Source organism: Polypterus senegalus, chromosome 5 (assembly GCF_016835505.1).
Source record: "Polypterus senegalus isolate Bchr_013 chromosome 5, ASM1683550v1, whole genome shotgun sequence".
Classification (NCBI taxonomy): domain Eukaryota; kingdom Metazoa; phylum Chordata; class Cladistia; order Polypteriformes; family Polypteridae; genus Polypterus; species Polypterus senegalus.
Window position 1 is genome coordinate 194,078,012 of NC_053158.1, and position 22,053 is coordinate 194,100,064.

General features: G+C 37.8%; 1 protein-coding gene across 5 annotated transcripts in view; it reads left to right on the forward strand.

The window, feature by feature from the left end:
* The window catches only part of mpp7a (membrane protein, palmitoylated 7a (MAGUK p55 subfamily member 7)), a 371,884-nt gene that overhangs the window by 239,776 nt on the left and 110,055 nt on the right, over nt 1–22,053 (forward strand). For all 5 annotated transcript variants that reach the window (XM_039753886.1, XM_039753882.1, XM_039753883.1 and 2 more), the window contains exons 5-6: nt 2,796–2,876; nt 19,773–19,904. In XM_039753886.1, coding sequence (XP_039609820.1) covers nt 2,796–2,876; nt 19,773–19,904 — 213 coding nt within the window. The remainder of the gene's footprint in view (nt 1–2,795; nt 2,877–19,772; nt 19,905–22,053) is intronic.

Sequence of the window (22,053 nt, forward strand, 5' to 3'; positions counted from 1 at the left end):
CCCATTTGTTTAGTTATTAGCCAAGCTGTCCCAATATCTCATCCAGATGTCTAAGTCTGTGCTTCAACTCCATGTCTTGGTAATTTTTTCCCAAAGTCCCACAACTCTTTGAAAGAAGTCCTCCCTGGCTTCAGTTTTAAATGCACTTTCTCTTACCTTCCAAAGATGTCCTTGATTACCCATGATTCACCCTTAATCTGAAAGAATGATGCTGGATCTACTTTATCACTGCCTTTAAGGATTTTAAAGACCTGGATTAAGTCCCCATGCAGCCTCCTCTGCTCTAAAACCAGTTTAATTCTCTGAGTCTATCAGAGGGTGTAGTAACACAGTCTTTTCCAACTCTATTTTAAGACAGACAGAGAGTTTTTAAGTAATCAACAGAAGTTGGGACACCTGTACAAATTGTTTGCTTCAAATTGCATGGTTTACTGTGGAACATCTATATCCTAATAGTTATTCCCCGAAGAAGGCCCATTTTAAACCTCATGCAGTTTACTGCTTATCTTTTCACCATTTTAGGTCATAAATTTGATGAAAAACTTTTCACCAGTAGTGTAATTAGAAAAAATATTGAAACTTGAAATGGCATTATGACAGTCAGTGTCTTGCCAGTTATGTAGTATTTAGCAAAAACTGAAAGGCAAGTAGGTCTTCCTACCTGTAGTAACATTTATTTTAGTCCGTCAGTCGTTAATGTTCATTTTCCCATCTGATTTGCATTTAGGCCATTTGACTCTAAAAGGTCAGGTCTTGAATTAGGAGCAGTTTCTGTGAAATTTGCACAACCAACATTATAGGGAACATTGAGCATTCTGAAGGCCTAGTCACTTGTTGGCCAAAACAGAATGTCAGGATGTGCAGAGGACGTGAAAAAAACCAAAGTGATCTTTCTACGATTGCCAAACATTAGTAAACAAGTCGATAGCATACTTGTTACTGAAAAATAAAATTCAACGATATAGAGCCAATAGTGAAACCGTTTCTTATTATGTGGAGCAAATTACAACTTCCGGATACAAAGATGAAGTATTAAACAAGAAATTGATACTCATCATCTATGCTTGTGTTGCTTAACCTAGCTTCGTAGTTTAGGATCAGAATCATTATACTAATGTTCTGAAAATAATTTTTATTTTTGTTGTGGTTTCTCCATTCTCATCTTCCCCAGCAGATGAGGCTATTATGCCATAATGCTTGAAGAACCACGTAGCTTTGTGATACTTATAATAAGTTCCATATGTTGTTGTTATTTTCAAATACTAATCTTTAAAGAGAGTTTTGCTGTCACTGGCCAGAATGCACTGTGGTTTTTACTTTGTTAACAAAACATGAATCTGGTTTAATTATTGTTGCACCTGTCATAAAATTACTTTTGTCAATACTGATTCCTAATTTCCACTTATCTAACCACTGACAATGATGCTTTAAAAGTTTGCTGGTGAAGGCGCACAAGCAGCGTAACATTTACAAATCACAATAGTTCATTAAATTAAACATACACATATGTTTAATGCAGCATGTAAGCTTCTTGTACCATTAAAGAATACAGGAAACATTTTTTTTTCTTCCCACATTACCCCCACATTGTTAACCAGTCCCATGCTGCTTTTCATTTTTGCCACCAAAAGCGCTCGTAAATTATTTCAACAAGAAGTGAACGGCTCGCTTGTGTAAGCAGGCAAAGTTTGATAAACTGGAGAACAAGCAGCCTGGGGAGCATACTGCACGAATCAGCTGGGCCACTATGAGCATCAATCAATGTGCTGTCAGCCAGAGGAATGCTGGGAATGGAAAAGTCCACAAAGTACCAGTGCACTGCTTAAGTAGAGAGTTGAGAACTTCGATAACCACAGCTGCACCCTTAATTAAAATAGCCTCCTTACTTCGCCTAACACAGACAGGTTCTTCCAAATTGAGATTGTGGACTTTATGACAGACACGATCCTCAAATAAATGTATAGCAGGCTTAGTCAGCACGCTGGGTGCCTGCATTAACACACATCCATCCATCCATTATCCAACCCGCTATATCCTAACAACAGGGTCACGGGGGTCTGCTGGAGCCATTCCCAGCCAACACAGGGTGCAAGGTAGGAAACAAACCCCGGGCAGGGTGCCAGCCCAGCACAGCGCACACACACACCAAGCACACACTAGGGACAATTTAGGATCGCCAATGCACCTAACCTGCATGTCTTTGGAATGTGCGAGGAAAATGAAGCACCTGGAGGAAACCCACGCAGACACGGGGACAACATGCAAACTCCATGCAGGGAGGACCCGGGATAGCAAACCCGGGTCTCCTAACTGCGAGGCAGCAGCGCTACCCACTGCGCCACCATGCCGCCCCTTATTAACACACATATATGTCCTAATCTTAAAGCATACTTTTTCTTGATATTTTTATTTCAAGCCAAAACCTTAACAGAGTGAAAATATTACTATTCTTTCACTACTGATGAAAAAAAACTTTACTTAAAATTTGTTTACAGGTAAATTTAAACTGTGGAATTTTCTTTTTTTTTTCCACATGCATTTTACTTTTTTCTTTTTGATTGCATATGATTTGCATTTTTTTCTCTTTATTTAAACATACTGGCCTAAACCTGTCCCACTGAGGGTGAGTGTAGAAGTGTGATGATTGATGGTCTGTTTTTCTTCATGTTGGCTTCTGTTTGAACACACTGGAAAGTAATAACCTTGAACAAGATAGATTCTCGGTTGTCTCTGACGCACTGGGTAAAACAATGCTCCTTCTAATGCTGTCTGTGTCAATTCAATCTCCTTCACAGCTAGCTGAAGAGCTCCAGAGCAAACCGGCAAACACTGAGATCAGAGAACTATTGAAACTGCTGTCCAAGGCTCATGTTAAGGTGAGGACATCCATATTTCCCAGCACCTCCGCGCGAGTGAACTGAGGGTCATGTAACACCCTGAAAATGTTTGTTCTTGACATGTCTTCAAATTGATAAATCGTTAAACAGGATGTCTGAAAATAGCAAAGTTCTGTTGTCATAAATACATATCCATTGTGTTGTATACCTTACCCTCCATAATATTTTTAAGAGTGAAAAGACTACTCAGTTCATGCAGCTGTTTTGATTAGCAATGAACCTTTTTACCTTCACATCAATTTATAAATTTAGACATTTCAAAATGGTTTGCTTTTGATGCTTCAAAAATGATGAAGTCCGAATCATTGACAATGTACAGTAATAGCTTATAATGTTTTGGTGTTTGCCTGGGCTGTTGTGTGATATTAGAGTACTCAGAGGGTCTGGGTGGCCAGCTAAACAAAAAAACACACACACACATATATATATATATATGTGTGTGTGTGTGTGTATGTGTGTACATACATATACAGTATATATACACACACACACACACATGACTGGAGGGAGGCGGCCTATATGCCCCGGATGTGTGTCTGTTCCTTGGCCACGCCCAGCGTGGCGGATATACTGTATATATATATGTATGTGTATATATATGTGTATATATAATTATATATATATATATGTATACTGTATATAAATAAATAAGAATTTTATGCAATAATGGCCTAATTTACATTGGTAGTTTAATGAAAAGCTTTTACAGTTTTGTTTCTTCTGTGCATTATTAAACCCATTTAATCCAGCTCAAAGACAAGAGAGCTACAGTACTCTGCACACAGGAGAAATTGATCTTGAACAGAGTGTTAATTACAAGTCCATATTGCAAATCCATGAAGAAATAGTATATTTTTACATATACACTCACTGGCTACTTTATTAGGTACACTTGTTCACCAGCTTGTTAACACAAGTGTTTAATCAGCCAATCGCATGGCACCAACTCAATGCATTTAGACATGTCGACATTGCCAAAACGACTTGCTGAAGTTCAAACCGAGCATAAGATTGGGGAAGGTGACTTAAGTGACTTTGAACATGGCATGATAATTATTGCCAGACAGGATGGTCTGAGTATTTCACAAACTTCTGATCTGCTGGGATTTTCATGCACAACCATTTCTAGGGTTAACAGAGTATGGTCTGAAAATGGGAAAATATCCAGTGAGCGGCAGTTCTCTGGGTGAAAATGCCTTGTTGATGCCTGAGGTCAGAGGAGAATGGCCAGAATGGTTTGAGCTGATAGAAAGGCAACAGTAAGTCAAATCACCACTTTAACAACTGAGGTATGCGGAAGAGCATATTTGAATGCACAAAATGTTGAACCTTGAAACAGATTGGCTATAGCACCAGGACATCACAACGAATGCCACTCATTCTGTCAGCTAAAAACAGGCATCTGAGACTACAGTTTGCACTGACTCACCAAAATTTGGACAACAGAAAATTGGAAAAATGTTGCCTGGTCTGATTAGTCTCGATTTCTACTGCAGCATTTGGATGGTACGGTCAGAAGTTGGTGTTAGCATCATGAAAGCATGGATCCATCCAGCCTTGTGTCAACTGTTCAGGCTAGTAGTGTGGTATAACAGTGTGGGGGCTATTTATTTGGCACACATTGGGCCCCATAGTTCCAACTGAGCACCGTTTAAATGCCACAGCCTACTTGAGTATTATTGCTGACCATGTCCATCCCTTTATAACCGCAGTGTTCCCATCTTCTGATGGCCACTTCCAACAGGATAACCCACCATATCACAAAGCTGAAATCATCTCAAACTGGTTTCTTGAACATGACATTGAGTTCACTGTGATCAAAAGGCCTGCACAGTCACCAGATCTCAATTGAATAGAGCACCTTTGGGATGTGGTGGAATGGGAGAATCGCATCATGGATGTGCAGCCGACGAATCTGCAGCATGTTGTCATGTCAATATGAACCAAAATCCCTGAGCAATGTTTCCAGCACCTTGTTGAATCTATGCCACGGAAAGTTTACGGCAGTTCTGAAGGTAATAGGGGGTCCAACCCGGGACTAGCAAGGTGTACCTAATAAATTGGACAGTGAGTTTTTCTATAAGAAGAAGGGAGACATCTAAAATTGTGAAAACTGTAGAGGTATAGAGCTGATGTCACATACATTTAAAAAATATGGGAAGGGAGAATAGATAAAATGTTGAGAAGAGAGATGACGATAGGGGAAAAGCAGTATGAACTTATGCTAGGAAAAAGTACAACAGATGTGATTTTCACCTTGTGAGAGATTGAGATTATATAACAATATTGAGAGAAACAGAAATGGCCGCACATGGTTTTTATAGGTTTAAAAAAGGCATACATTGAGTTCCTCGGTCAGAAATGTTGAGATGTATAAGAGAGAAGAAAGTACTGGAGAAGTATGTAAGGATATATATGAGGGTCCTACAAACAGGTGACAAGTAGTTTAGGAATAACAGATGGAATTACAGTTAAAGTCGGGTCGAGTGAGGAATCATAATTAAGCCTGCATCTTTTTACTCTAATTAAGGATAATATTGCTAGAATAGTAGATCAGGCTCCATGGTAGATGCATAATGCCTCTCTGTGTCTGTGACAGCCATGTCAGAAGTTTTCTTCCTTTTTAATTTTCTTGCTGATGTGTGTTCAGACCATAGTGTGTGTACATTTGTATTTATTTGTTTATTTGCATATTTATGTGTTTGTTTATATAAAGAGCTTCTGTAAAAATTCAAATTTACCCTTGGGCACAAAAAAGTTCTATCCATTATCAATTATTTGCGGATGACATTGTACAGTGTGGCACGAATAAGAATATTGTAGAAAGGAAAATGGAAAAAAGCTATGGAGGATTTAAGGGACAAGAAAAAGTTAACCTCCAGAGAGAAATGCTTAAAAAGATGGAAAAGTTGAAATATCTACGATCAACAATAACAGACGATGGAGAGCTAGGTTTAGAAATAAACTATAGAGTGCCACCTAAGTTGGAAAAACTGGAAAAAAGGTGTCTGGAGTGTTATGTGACTGACAAATCAGTGCAACAGTGAAGGATAAAGTGTACAAGAGTGTAGTCAGACCAGCATTGTTGTATGGACCAGAAACCTGGATGCTGGATGCTATAGAAATGAGGATTTTGAGATGTGTGGAGTAATAGAGCTTGATAAGATCAGGAATGAGGTAATAAGCGGTACAGTTAAAGTTGGGGGAATCTCAAAGAGTTCAGTTCATGTTTATTGATGTGTACACAATATATTGAGACTAGTGACTTTAGTATAATACCAACAAAAGACAATCAACACAACCCTAAATTTAATATTTACACCAAAATGTATAGATGAAACACTGGCTTGGTATACTCATGTAGAAGTCATTACAAGTGGCTGTTGGGTAGTCACATGACCTGATTAAAACACTGTTTCTAAACCTAGTAATGCAAGTGCCAATGATCCTTTACATTTTCCATGAATGGTAGCAGGAAAATAAAATGTCCATCCATCGTAGCTAAGGTCCTTGATAATGCAGTTTATTTTTCTGAGGCAGTGTGTGTTGTATACTGTATATCCTGATTATAAGGATGTGCCAAGTTATATTCATAGCCCACCTTTGCAGCTTCTGTGTTGCTTTGTGGTCCTCCGCTCAACAGGTTCCATACCAGGATGTGGCCTTAACGTGTCATGAAGATCAAACCCATTTTACCAGAGCTCTTGCAGAAACTTAATAGAGTACATACAACAACTGTGAAACTTACATTCAGTAGGCCACTTATTTTGGGTTTTAAGTAGTGTCATTTTTCTTAACGATACATTGCAGTGACATTTTCCATTAAGGCAGTACCATGTTTAGCACCTGATACATGTCTTAAACTTAAGAGGTAGGCCAAGATGTACACATTTGAGTCGTAAGAAGATATTAATAAAATAAAGTAACATATGCAGTAGCAAACATGAACATTGTATTTAACTTAAGGGGAAGTATTTAAGTTGTAAGGTATTAATTCACTCCATCGCACAGAATTTAGTAACACAAAACTGGACACATATTTGGGCTAAATTTATCTGGCATCTGAAAGTGAGAATCCACTGGATACAGATGCTTATGTGTGTTTGCTGTACCTGGCCACTACTTTTTTTTTACTAATTTTTAATTATGTAATTATGCAAATAAAGATTACAGCAAATCAAGCACAGCCATGAAAGCATTGATACATTATAGTTAACGTTTGATCAAATTGATCAAACATTAATGAAAGCAGAACTTGAGACACATAATCAGTGAAGACAAGACAAGGAAATAAATGTCTCCTTCTCCAATTCACAAAAACACTGTCCTTGATCATTAGTTTTTGAATGTCACCCATCCCTTTCTGGTTTATTTGGCAAATATAAAAACATTTTCTTTGCCTTCTTGTGTCAATCCCTGACTGGTTTAGAACATTGCCAGTATCGGAGTCATGTTGATTTCATTTGATTTGAGCATTTCAGGAAAGTGCCTGTTTTCTTTCTTTAAAATGTTTTTTTTAGTTCAAGTGTTTTAATTTGAAAGAATCCATTGTGAGACCTCTTTTAATTTTGAGAGGAGAAATGCCAGATTCACTCACCAAGTACATGCCCTAGTTTTGATGTTAAGAAGTGGTGCGATCCCTGAGGTAACAAGGTTATACAGTGAAGCTGTTTTCGTAGAGCCTGTTGCAGCATTCAGGTAGGACTCAATGGCACCTCAAGTCCAGCCTTCCTTACTTTCATAACCATATTCTCAAAAGGGGTTACATGAAAAATGAACTCCTTTGCCAACACCTTAATCCGCTAGTGGCCATATTAACAGCATCACATCATTTATGCCTTCAAGTGCAGACTTCAAGCTGTTTAAATGGTTCCACCTGCAAGCGTCACGCTCCATTGCCGTGCACCTTATATCTTTTGCATCGCTTGTGGTGTTGACAGTCAGTACAGTTAGCAGCTCCTTGACGGTTTCCTCATGAGCCTGGGAATGTGTGTTGAGTGAAGAAAAACACAACAAAGTGAGCTTTTCGTGGGAGAAATGAGTATATAAGATATTAACGAAAACTGACTTTGAAAAATTGTTCTTAATGAATTTCAATGAATAAGTAATCTCTTTGTAATAGAAAGGAACTATAGAACAGCAAAACATGTCTGATTTGAAATTAAGCATTTCTTTTATAGCTTATGATCTCTAAGGGCTTTCATTTGATATAGAGGCATTTTATGGTTCCATCGCATAAAATACAAGCAGATGGATAGTTTGAATGGCTGCTCTGTGCAGTGATATCACTCTTTATTATATTTGAAATGAACCATTTATTGGAATGAGAATAAATTGCTCCTGCATAATAGCTTTTTTTTTTTCTTTGATAACTTGCATATGAAGAAATACATTTCATCTTTATTGACCCAGGTAAAAAGACTAATACTGTTATGGTTAAGAATTTTGATTAAAGTAAAGGGCTGTGTTCATAAAGGTTTGTCTGGAACAATTGAAATCATTGAATGCTTATGTCCAAATCAATGTTTTTGTTATACTTGCAGACTTTGTCCATTCAAACAAAGCATAAGCTATTTAGAAAAATATTTGAAAAGAAACTGCCCACAGTTACTGTGAACACGATGGCATGCATTATATACTGTAACTCGTTCAAAGAGTGTGTCATTAAGTCACCGAAGCATTAGAGCAAGAAAAACACCAGATTGTAAGATTTTTTTTTTAATGAGAACAGGACAATCAGTGCATAGCATTCTTTTTAGCAGATATTTGTGAAATACAGTCAAATCTGAATTGGAGGGTTCTCAAGAAATGTAAACTGCTGTCTGATGGACTGGTGCATAGCATTGGTTTAGATCCCACCTTGTTTTTTTTTACTCCCCTGAACTTGAATTGGATTTAAGGGTTTGAAACTTTTTTCCATTAAAAAGCATTTGAACATGTATTATAACATAATACACATTATAAGCTGAGTACCTTGTTTCATATTTTTGATGTTTTCTGTGCAAAGCAACATTTGATAACATTTTTTGAAATGTACCCTTCCCTACTCCTGCAGATGTGTTCTTGAAATACTTTCTTTAGAGTAACAACTATCGTCTACCTTACTTCTTCTTTCCATCACAATCTCAAACACTATGTTCACATCACCCATTACTCTTTCTATTTACCTTAATTAAAAAGCTCAACCTCCTTCAGTCTTTCTTCATAGCTCATTTCCTGCAGTGCTGACGTCTCAGTAATTTCTCTAGCACTGTTATGGAGCTCACATAAGATAAATGAACAGTTGGTTTGTTATTCAACTGGGTTTACCAAGTATAGTAAGATGCTGGGTAGAAAAATTCCACTCTTGTCTTAGCTTTGTCATTTTACAGTCTAGTAATCTTGTTTGACTATTTTTATGCCCTTATTTTTGCATCTCTTTATTATACTCTATGAATGTGTAATGTTTTATAGTCTAATACAAGTTAATGAATTATTTAATGTATAGAGTATGTGAACTTTGGCCAGCCGTCCATCCATGCCAATACCCCCATGCCGCTAGATGGAGCCCTTCCAGCAGCATGGAGGTGCCCCAAATTCCAGCAGGGCATCGTGGATATTGGAGTTTTCCTTCACAGCCCTGCTGGATACCATGGGGGCCGCAAGGGTATGCTGCAGGGAGGCCCAGAGACTCTTACGTGCCCTATAACCCGGAAGTCACAGCGACAGGGGAAATGATGTACTTCCGGGATGAAGAAGAGGACTTTTGATCTGACCAGGAAGTGATAGGAAGTCACGTGGACTAAGGGATCGGAAACACTTCCGGGTCAGCAACAACAACAACATTTATTTATATAGCACATTTCCATACAAACAGTAGCTCAAAGTGCTTTACATAATAAAGAATAGAAAAATAAAAGACACAATCAGAAAACAAAATAAATCAACATTAATTAACATCGAATAAGAGTAATGTTCAATGGCCAGGGGGGGACAGAAAAAACGAAAAAACTCCAGACGGCTGGAGAAAAAATAAAATCTGTAGGGATTCCAGACCATTAGACCACCCAGTCCCCTCTGGGCATTCTACCTAACATAAATGAAACAGTTCGGGGTCAGAGTCAGGGAATATAAAAGACTGTGGGAGATCCCAGACAATGAGCTGAGCTAGGTGGCAGGGTGGCAACGCGTCTGGGAGTGGAGGATTATTGTTTATGATTGAGTATTGATTGTTATATGAGTATTGTGGAGTGTAGGGTACTTTGTGAACATTATTGTAATAATAAAACAAATATTTGGACTTTTACCTGGTGTCTGGCGTCTGATCAGAGGGTTCAAGGGGACAACAGCACCTCCTATCTGTCACAAATATAAATAATTTAGTCCAGAACGTGTTTCATTTTCTCTACAAAATACATTAAGACATACAGTACATGCTCATAAAAAAAGAAAAACAGGATTTGTTTCTGAAGTCACATGTTTAGGGTAGAGGCCACTTCTTAAATGCAAGTAATGGGATGCTATATGGCAGACATAGTGCTTGTAGGACCAGGAAGAAAAATAACAAAAAAAAACAAAAAAAACAAAGAAACCCACGCAAACACAAAGAGAAAAAGCAACCCTCATATAGACAGTGATTAAAGCTGATATCATAGTATGAGACCTTTAGTCATGGGACATGTCAGATTTGGTGATCTTGTCACTGGACCATGTCAGTTTAAATGACTGAAAATTGCTGGGCATGTTTAATTTACCAGTCTTATGCCAACCTTCTAGCACAGTGGTGATCGGCCCTTTTTGTCAAGGTCTTTTTTTATTGTTGTGTAAACAATGTACAGTGAAATTCTTAGTTCTGTTATGTTCCCTGTGGACACAATAATAATAATAATAATAATAAACACAAACATCAGGCTGCGGTGGGCTTCCGCCCTGTGCTGGCTGGGATTGGCTCCAACAGACTCCCCGTGACCCTGTATTAGGATATAGCTGGTTAGATAATGACTGACTGATGACTGGCAAACATCAGGAAGAGGATAAGCTTAAGCCTAAATCTAATATTAATTATACAGTAAATAACACTAAGCCTTACATTACATACACAAGAATCACAGAAGATGTGGTGCTTCTTTTGCTAAGTTGATTATAAACACATTATGACAGCTGAGCAGCCTTATTTCTTGCAGGTAGAAACCGTTTTTAAAACTCACAGTTCTATAGCCTGATGGAAGGAGGGAAAAAAATGTCCATGCGTAGTGACTGGGATCCTTTGTGATTAATTTTGCCTTTCCTAGAAAACGCTTGGCAAATATGTCCTGCGGGGATGGTATCTATGTGCCAATGATGATCTGCACCGTTTTCACCACCTTCTGCAATGCTTTGCCATCACTAGCTGAACTGCTAACATAGTAGCACACCATGCAGCCTGTCAAGATGGACTCTACAGTACATTTCTAAAAATTGATGAGAGTTGCTTGAGACATGTGGACCTTGCTCAGACGTCTGAGAAAGTAAAGTCGCTGATGGGCCATTTTGGTGATCGCTATAATGTGTTCTGTCCACCTAAGATCATTAATGATGGTGTCCCCCAGGAATTTAAAACTGTCAACTCTTTCTACATACTCCTCCCCATTGTAAACTGGATGTGATTTACCTGCTAGTTCCTGAAATCCATGATCATCTCCTTACTATTGCCGATGTTCAGATTATTGTCCTGACACCACTCTGACAGGAGCCTCATCTCCTCTCTATAGGCCTCCTCATTAGTATCAGTGATCAAGCTTGTGATGGTGGATTCATCAGCAAACTTTATGTATGATGGTAATGAAGCTATATTTGGCCATATAGTCATGGATGAACAGAAAGTAAAGCAGGGGCAGCCAACAACATGCTACCTGATGGAACTGGCACTGTACGATAGGTTAACAACTATGGCGATTTCAGCCGCAATCACTGCCCATTTTTTCCCCATTCTGTCATGGTACATAAAACACGAGACATCAGGCAGACACCCAAAACATACACATTCCTTGTTCCTCATCACTGCCTTATACATATTGAACTTCTGTATGAGCATTCCTTGGTTGTCAGCACTCATGCATATAAGCTCAACCCTGTGACTAAATAGAAAATTATGCCTGTTAGATTTTTTTGGGGTGGTTCGGGGACTAATTGGAGTCACTGGGGCATATCTGTTACATCACTGGCTTCATGAGGTTGCACCACAAACTGCATTCGACTTACCGAGTTTATGTACATGAAAGCTATGACTGGAAAATTGGCATAATCCAAATCCTTAACTCTTACAAGGTGGGCATCAACAAAAGTCGACATTAAGTTGTAGAATAACTGAAACTGTTTATAAGCTTGTCAGTGGTAGATGTTTTTTTTTTTTATGGCAGAAAAGACTGCAAAATAAGCTAAGGTTTGCACACTTAAGGCATCCATTCTCTTTCCAATATGACATCAAATACTGGACTTTGAACTTGCTTTTTCAATAAACTAACTGTATGCCACCTTCCAGCCACCTACAAAAAGGTAAAATGCAAACCAGACTATATTTTGTAGTTTGTAGGAACCAGAAGAAAAAACAGTGTCATCCGTACAACCCATATTGCAGAGTCCCATACCAGTGTATTTCAGGTGGTTACTTTGAATAGTAACAAATGCTAAGAAAATAATTAAAAAGACAATAAAAGAGACTGGAAGAAAGGAAAATGAGCAACAGTTGAAGGACTTTGAAATATGTAAGGTGGTATATAGACTCTAATCACCGCGCTGGAGAGATGATTGACACATGCAATCAGTAACCGTGACCCTATAAACCTATCATTGGTTACTTCTTTGTTTTGCACAATTTGAGCAACCAAATAAATTTTGACATCTTTCACAAAAGCAGGGTTTTCCATAAAAATCCAGACTGCAAGACAGCTGTGCTACGATCTGCACAATTTTCTAGCCCCTTAAATTAAAATTTAGGGTTATTAAGGTGCAGTAGAATTCTAACTTGCATGTGCAAATCAACTTGCAGTACATTGTCACTTTCTGGAAATATGATTAGTAATTAGAATTACTTTATGTTGGCAATATTATGTTCTCAATGATTGCATTTACATGCACGCCCCTAACTGGGTTAATGTGAATAACCCAGATGAAGCATTAACGTGGTTTCTTAAAATTCTTTGTTTTCATGGGGCAGATTATCTTCTGGCGTTCTCTTTAGTCAAAACGCTCCAATGTCACTAAGCTGTGCAAAAAAGTTAAATGTCATTATTGGTTACTGAGAATCTGAAAGACATCTGGGAATATGACTAAACATAATTTGCTTGTCTGTTGCCGAATCACACTCAGCACAGTTTTTTTCTGCTTATCTGCGTAATTGTACCCTGCAAAGGGACAAACCAGTATGCGCGCTTCTTGCCTTACACTTAGTGGTGTTGGAATTTTTATATATAATACGCTACCATGGCTGTCTGTTTGTCTGCCCAGGATTTTAAATCACCTATAGCTCGCAAACTGTTTGAACTATTGACCTGAAATTTGGTACACATATATTACATAACATCCACACTCCTGCTTTCGGGGTAATGATTGACCTCCAAGGTTATTCCTCTTTTTATTTTTATTATATTTTGCTGTAGAATCACTTCTCGGCAGCGGCCTGCAGGGCAGCCATGAGGCGCTTGCGTACGGGCATCATTCTCATCCGTGCCACCTTCCCGTCACTTCCTCTACCTCTTCATATCTTAAATCATTATTGAGGCAGATTGAAGACTTAAATGCCAGATTAAGTGAAAATTTTAGGAAAAGTACTAAGTAATTGCAACACAAACACTGACTTAATCAGTTTTAACACGAAAAGATTCAGATGAAAGAAGAGAAGAAGCAGGCCGCTAGGGTGGAGAAAAGAAGAGCTGCTCAGGAAGAAGCAAACGCATCAACCTCTAAGCAAACGAATGATAACACTAGAGTTACCAGAGCCTACGAAAAAACTCGTAGATCCGTCCCACCTTAAATCGCTTCTTAAAACCGTTCTCACCTCTCCGCCAGCCTCCTTTGTCCTGTAAATGTGCCGATAAAAACAAACTGCAAGCAGCCGGCTATTCCATCCCCACACCGACTCAGAATGTGCACAAACTTCTCCGAGGTCATGCCTCGATTATCTGGGAGTTTTAGAGTGGAAATAATAGATTGTTATTTGAAACACACGCATTTCATGTGTGTTCTGTTTCTACAGTAATCTGTGTAAACACAATGTTAAAACAGAAACTTTTTCATATTTTAGTAATAAATGTTACAAAATGTAGACATAAACTATAAAATATGTGAAGCCTGACAGCCAAAGACCAAATAAACACTTTCATAAAAGGTTCAAGACTTCTACAACAGCTTCCATGGCGTACTGGTAAGATTTCGTCACTTAGAGCGCAGCAGACTTGCTGTACTTCAAGATATCCAAGTTCAATTCCCCGCTGTGGTGAAAAGTTATTTATTTTTTATAACCTTCGCCGTTCTGCCTGCCTGAACTCCCTGTCTATTTATATAGTAATAACAATAATTTTATTATTATATAGGAGCTTCCCTGTCTGCCTATCATATAGTGCCTTTCCTTCCTACCTATATATATATATATATATATATATATATATATATATATATATATATATAAACACACACAGTGGTGTGAAAAACTATTTGCCCCCTTCCTGATTTTTTATTCTTTTGCATGTTTGTCACACAAAATGTTTCTGATCATCAAACACATTTAACCATTAGTCAAATATAACACAAGTAAACACAAAATGCAGTTTTAAAATGATGGTTTTATTATTTAGGAGAAAAAAATCCAAACCTACATGGCCCTGTGTGAAAAGTAATTGCCCCTGAACCTAATAATTGGTTGGGCCACCCTTAGCAGCAATAACTGCAATCAAGCGCTTATGATAACTTGCAATGAGTCTTTTACAGCTCTGGAGGAATTTTGGCCCACTCATCTTTGCAGAATTGTTGTAATTCAGCTTTATTGGAGGGTTTTCTAGCATGAACCGCCTTTTTGTTCATGCCATAGCATCTCAATTGGATTCAGGTCAGGACTTTGACTAGGCCACTCCAAAGTCTTCATTTTGTTTTTCTTCAGCCATTCAGATGTGGATTTGCTGGTGTGTTTTGGGTCATTATCCTGTTGCAGCACCCAAGATCGCTTCAGCTTGAGTTGACGAACAGATGGCCGGACATTCTCCTTCAGGATTTTTTGGTAGACAGTAGAATTTATGGTTCCACAGCAAGCCTTCCAGGTCCTGAAGCAGCAAAACAACCCCAGACCATCACACTACCACCACCATATTTTACTGTTGGTATGATGTTCTTTTTCTGAAATGCTGTGTTCCTTTTACGCCAGATGTAACGGGACATTTGCTTTCCAAAAGTTCAACTTTTGTCTCATCAGTCCACAAGGTATTTTCCCAAAAGTCTTGGCAATCATTGAGATGTTTCTTAGCAAAATTGAGACGAGCCCTAATGTTCTTTTTGCTTAACAGTGGTTTGCGTCAAGGAAATCTGCCATGCAGGCCGTTTTTGCCCAGTCTCTTTCTTATGGTGGAGTCGTGAACACTGACCTTAATTGAGGCAAGTGAGGCCTGCAGTTCTTTAGATGTTGTCCTGGGGTCTTTTGTGACCTCTCGGATGAGTCATCTCTGCGCTCTTGGGGTAATTTTGGTCAGCTGGCCACTCCTGGGAAGGTTCACCACTGTTCCATGTTTTTGCCATTTGTGGATAATGGCTCTCACTGTGGTTCGCTGGAGTCCCAAAGCTTTAGAAATGGCTTTATAACCTTAACCAGACTGATAGATCTCAATTACTTCTGTTCTCATTTGTTCCTGAATTTCTTTGGATCTTGACATGATGTCTAGCTTTTGAGGTGCTTTTGGTCTACTTCTCTGTGTCAGGCACCTCCTATTTAAGGAATTTCTTGATTGAAACAGGTGTGGTAGTATTCAGGCCTGGGGGTGGCTATGGAAATTGAACTCAGGTGTGATACACCACAGTTAGGTTATTTTTTAACAAGGGGGCAATTACTTTTTCACACAGGGCCATGTAGGTTTGAATTTTTTTTCTCCCTAAATAATAAAAAACATCATTTAAAAACTGCATTTTGTGTTTACTTGTGTTATATGTGACTAATGTTTAAATGTGTTTGATGATCAGAAACATTTTGTGTGACAAACATGCAAAAGAATAAGAAATCAGGAAGGGGGCAAATAGTTTTTCACACCACTGTATCTATCACCTTAGCTGTTTTTTACATATCTATTATACAGTGCCTTCCCTGTTTATTTATATATCTAGTGCCTTTCCTGCCTGTCTGTCTGTCTGATTGAATATAGCGCTGAACTTACTGCTCTGTACTATTCTGTCCTCTGCATGTCCTGGAGTACAAAAGAAACGGCACCATACAGCAACATGTGCGAACTGGCAAGATCGGGGGAAAAAAACATGCGGTCACTGATTACAAACCGCAAGATAAATGAAAGAGACAATATATGTAAAAACATCATCACATTGATGCAATATTATTTGAAAACGAACAGCGTCAGATTGGGTTTGAATATGCGCCCAATCTGACGCTGTTCGTTTTCAAATAATATTGCATGTATTGTGCGTTAAAACTGCTGCACTGAATAAGCTGACTCCTTCTGTAACAGCGTCAGCGTGTATTCAAACCCGATCTGACGTTGTTCGTTTTCAAATAATATTGCATGTACTGTACTATTTTAGAATAAAAACATACATTTGATTTCAGTCAGTCTGTAAGAGCCAGTGTAAATGCTTGATAATTGTAAAGGTTAGCTTTTTTTTTTTAATTCAGTTCCATTCTCTCATTCGCGTTCACGATCCCACCCACCTCCCCATCTGACACTGCTGTTTTCACATAAAGACATGCTATAGCTCAAATGTGATTTATTTGGAGACGTGCTATAGCTCGAATGTTGTTTATATAGAGAAGAAAGTACAGTGTCAGGTGCTCATTCAGTGTAATTGGAACCATAGCACAGAGAGATGTGTACACTGCAACAAGTACACATGTCGTAAATGTAGGAAGGGGGTGTGGGAATTGTTAATATTTGAATGTGATGATTTTATATAGCACGGATCGGAAATCAGCAGTTCTTAGCATTGCACCACGCAAGCTGTCGTATCAACCGCCTACTGTAACTTGCTTTATTTTTTCTTCACTTATGGTCTAGAATAAAAGTGCACTTGTTTTGGTATACTTGTACACCAACATATGTTCCTGTGTTTAAGCGACACAGGCATTCTTTAAAAATAAACGTGTAATGCCACGAAAAGTGCACGCAGGCACTTCAGTTCGCAAGCATTGGTGCGCGAATGCAGTCACAAGTACGCTGCAGAGCTATAGCGCATCTTTATGTGAAAACAGCATTCTCAGATGGTGTGTAGGGAAGGATCCTGAACACGACTGAGAGAATGAAAAGTGAATAAAAAAAAAAAAAACTAACCTTTACAAGTATCATAAATTACACTGGCTGTTACACACTGAAATCAAATGTATGTTTTTATTTTAAAATAGTAAGAATAAGAGCAGTTTACTCCTCAAGAGAGAATCGTGCGGGATCGAACTCATTACTTTTTGATTACTAGTCAGCAGCTGATACCATTACGCTACCATGGCGGTTGTGATAAGTATGTGTCAATGTGGCATGCTAAGGCGGCTTTTTTTCTGCAGTTATATTTTTGAATAAAAGCATACTTGTTCTGTTATATTTGTACCTTTTGTGAAACTGTTAATTTGATATTTGGACGTCAGGCTTCATACATTATATAGTTTATGCCTACATTTTGTCATTTACTACTACAATATGAAAAACATTTCTGTTTTAAAAATGTGTTTACACGGATTACTGTAGAAACGGAACACACATGAAATTGCGTGTATTCCAAATAATGATCTATTATTTCCACTCTAAAAATCCACTTCACTCCCAGATAATCAATCAAGGCATGAGCTGGGAGAAGTTTGTGTACATTCTAAGTTGGTGGGGGGATGGAATAGCCGGCTACTTGCAACTTTTCTTTATCAGCACATTTAGATTAACAAAAGACGCTGGCGGAGAGGTGAGAACGGTTTTAAGAAGCGATTTAAGGTGGGACGGATCTAAGAGTTTTTTCGTAGGCTCTGGTAATTCTAGTGATAAACGTACAGAGAAAGAGGATGAAAACTATGAATGCTCAAGTCAAGTGGATTCCGTGCAGTGCGCCGTTACTGGCAACGATAATAATACAGGTGTTTTTACTTAAATACAATAAGCATTGTGCTAGGTTATTCCTTTCTTTAAGAAGTAATCAACTACATAACGAAAATTACTTTTAACGTGTTACCCTACAGCTCCTGAGATTGTGTTGCTGAGTTTATCACTACATTAACATTAATTTTGTAGTTTCTGAAATATTAAGACAGAATATTTCAGCCAAGAGAATAAACAATTCAGTCGACTGAACATTTTGTCTCGGGAAATTATCTTTCTGGATGCTTCCACTGTTTTCTGAACGTTGCTGCGGAAGTTGTTTGCAAAGCTAACACATGCACAAGCTAAAGGATTGCAACAGACATGCACAGAGTGCAAATTCCTTAACAGTAACCCCGGTTAAAGGTTTACATGACAACATAATGGCGGGGTTATGGAGAGAGACGGACTACCTTTGTTAATCAGATCTCTCAGAGGCCAATAGTTTCTCCCACCTGGAATTAGGGTTTACATGACATTTTAGAAACCAGGTTTCTGTGTATAACCGTCTTGTTGAGGCACACGTAAACATGCTTGATGGATGGATAGATAGAGAGTTAGATTATGCTTTATTGGTCCCCCCAAAGGGAAAATAAAATTTTACAGAAGCTTCAAAAAAAAAAAAATACAATAAAAAAGCACTAAACCCCCCAAATGTACACAGAATATTCTGGCTTGGACATCAGAGAGATATTATGAGGTTTTGATATAAAAAATTGTAAGCCTACTGTCTGAAAGCTGAATGCTTTTCTTTTAATGATTAAAAACAAAGTTAAGTTATTTTTAGTTCTCATTTCAGTTTTCTTTCTTACTGACTTTTGAATCAAATGATTTCTGGACAATAGTTGGATTTTTTGTGAAACTCGCGAACCATGGAAGTGGGAGGTTAATAATATAAAAAAGAAAAATAAAAGGAAGGGTTTAGCCAGACAGAGCCCTGTTGTGAACATAGGTCTTTTTTTTTTTTTTTTTAACATGTTAGTGAACTGTTCTGACATTAGTCTTGGGACCCGACTGTTGAAAGATGCGATGGTTGATTGGCATTTCTGTGAGGTCTAATTGTATCATATATTGAAGTGAGCATGTCGAAAAACATTGGTACATCACCAGGGGTCTTTCAGATGAGCCGTGTTTTTTCAGCAGCTCTGTCCTGCTGTGGAGCAACAAGAAGGTGGAGTGTTGCCTTTTAATCTCAGTTGTTATTGGAAATTCAAGAATGTCTGCTGTCATTATAAAAATATCTTTTCAACTGAAGTAAGGCATTCATTCTTTTAAAAAAAAAATCAGATACAGAAGATGCTACTGTATACTTTTTTTTTTAAGAAAAAGCTTTTAAAGACTTTAAATTACTGTTTTCTAAATGAGTAAAGATGGTGTTTGCTACTTTTGAAAACTCATTGTATGACAAAAAAATGAATGCTGTTCTCATAGCCACATCTGGAAGTTATATGCAAATAAGAGAAAAATAATACTCAAACTACAGCATTATAGTTAAAAATGTTATTTACGAAGCATGTGAGACTTTCCTTTTCTGAAATTTGTTACTTCCAGTAAATTGTTTTTGCGCTTATGCAGATATTTTTTTCCATGTTTGCAGAGCTTACTTTCTGTCCATGACACAGTAGCCCAGAAGAGTTACAATCCTGAACTGCCTCCGCTGCCAGATGACATTGATGATGATGAAGATTCAGTGAAGATCATCCGATTAGTCAAGAACAAAGAACCACTAGTAATAACTTATCTAGGTTTCTTTATGTTATTTGGATTTCTGACTTATTCTTGAATATGTCACTTTTTGGCAAATGTTTCTGAAACATAAATTACAAGACTATTTACCTCATGTTTGTTTAATAAATTCAGCGTTCTATTTCAAATCCTTGAAAGGGAAGTCAGTGGTAAAGTAATTAAACACTTTCTGGGCAGATTTTTCATTCACCCACCCCTTACCCCCACTACCCAAAAAAACACTCCCATCCCACAGTATGTGCCCAGGTTAGTGGATTGGGGAGCGGAGTGAATTCCTTTGCCATAAGGTCTGTGGGGACTTTCATTCCATTTACAGTGATCTCAGAGGTCTTTCTCTCATAATGATTAATCTATTAACTTAATTGCATTTTGTTTAACGGATTGCATTCAGTAGCACTGATTAATTACTCTCATTCTTTAGTCTATGACTTCATTTTTTAAATGATATAGTTAAATCCCCATGATCTTTTCCCAAACTGACATGTTTTTTTTTTTTTCTTGGGCTTGAAATTAAATCTCAATAATATATTAGCTTACATGTCGAGACAATGGAATAATTACATCTGAAAGGGCTAAACATATGTGTCTAGCAAAAATGAAAAAAACATACTAGTGCAGTTCCATTTAAAAAATGTGCTGTTTTCGTTACAATTGCAAAAGACTAAAATTAAACTACTGTGTGTAGGAACTCAATACTGTCTGTTATGATTTGAAAAGCTTTAAGATAATAAGCAAGGAGTTTAAAGTAAGTAGAAGGAGTATTTATAAAATACCAGACATCAGTGTTCTCATTTGCTAAACTGATAAAGTTACATATTTTATAGATGGACGTGTAATGCTATAACTACAAACCTTGACAACGTTTTAATCTTCATAATGCTATATGAGAAACATTTTGACAGGGTAGGAAATTTTTTAATTAGCATTTTTGCCCTGACTGACTAAAATCCTGGAGCACTTTTTAAACAAATGGGGTAATTTGGCGAAATATATAAATTACCGTATATACTCGCATTTAGGTTTTCCTTCAGTTGCAGCTTGATTTTACCATATAATGTCGGTCATATAAGTTGAATGCGGAAAACTCACACTGTTGTTCCAAGAGATTATGATATGCTAACGCCCACCTGAGAGAGTAACCATGGAGAACACTGCTTTATTTTTTTTTCTATGTATTGTGCCTACGTGACCTCACGGTAATACTCAAACTATTCCGAAGTGATGTTTGCACTGTTTTGTGTTTTTTGTACCTCACTCCCTCATACTCCTTTATCGTAACAGCATTCGATCAGAAGAAAATATGAAGCAGGTTTTAAATTAAAAGTCATTGAAGTAGCGTTGGCGATCCTAAATTGTCCGTAGTGTGTGCTTGATGTGTGTGTGTGCCCTGCGGTGCGTTGGCGCCCGGGATTTGTTCCTGCCTTGTGCCCTGTGCTTGCTGGGATTGGCTCTAGCAGACCCTGTAGTTAGGATATAGCGGGTTTGATAATGGATGGATGAAGTAGCAAAAGAAATCGCTAACTGTGCTGCTGCAACAAAGTTAGATGTGTCTGAGAAACTGATGCAAGATTGGAGGAGGCAAGAAGATGTAAAAAAAAAAAAAAAAAAATTAAGTTGCATTTTTGAACAAGTGTATAAGTCAGGGTCTGATTTTATGATCGATATTTCGGGTTTCAAGACACTGACTTATATGCGAGTATTTATGGTAATTTTTTACATTTTCAGAATGGTAAAAGTGACCTATTTAGTCCTATCAATAGAAGAGCAAATTGCACATTAAGCAGCATATCAAATCATTTTTTGTCAAGCCATAAGTAGTGCATTGATACAATCAAAATGAAACGTTTCCTTGTTAGCACAGTTTCATGTTACAGCTACCATATTTATTATGTGAAAATTCCAAAATTCAAATCCAGTGTTGCTTGATCTGGAAATCAAACCCCCAGATTTCAGCCATTTATTCATATTAACCTCTCCACCGTGAAGATAGTCTGACATCAGGCAACCTGACAGGACTGTTGCAGATGAAGCAGAGAATGTCAGCAGAATCCTGAATTTAAAGGAAAATCAATGCAATAAAAGATGCTACTGTAGTTAATGGTGCAGCATGTCTACAGTATATACTACCAGTA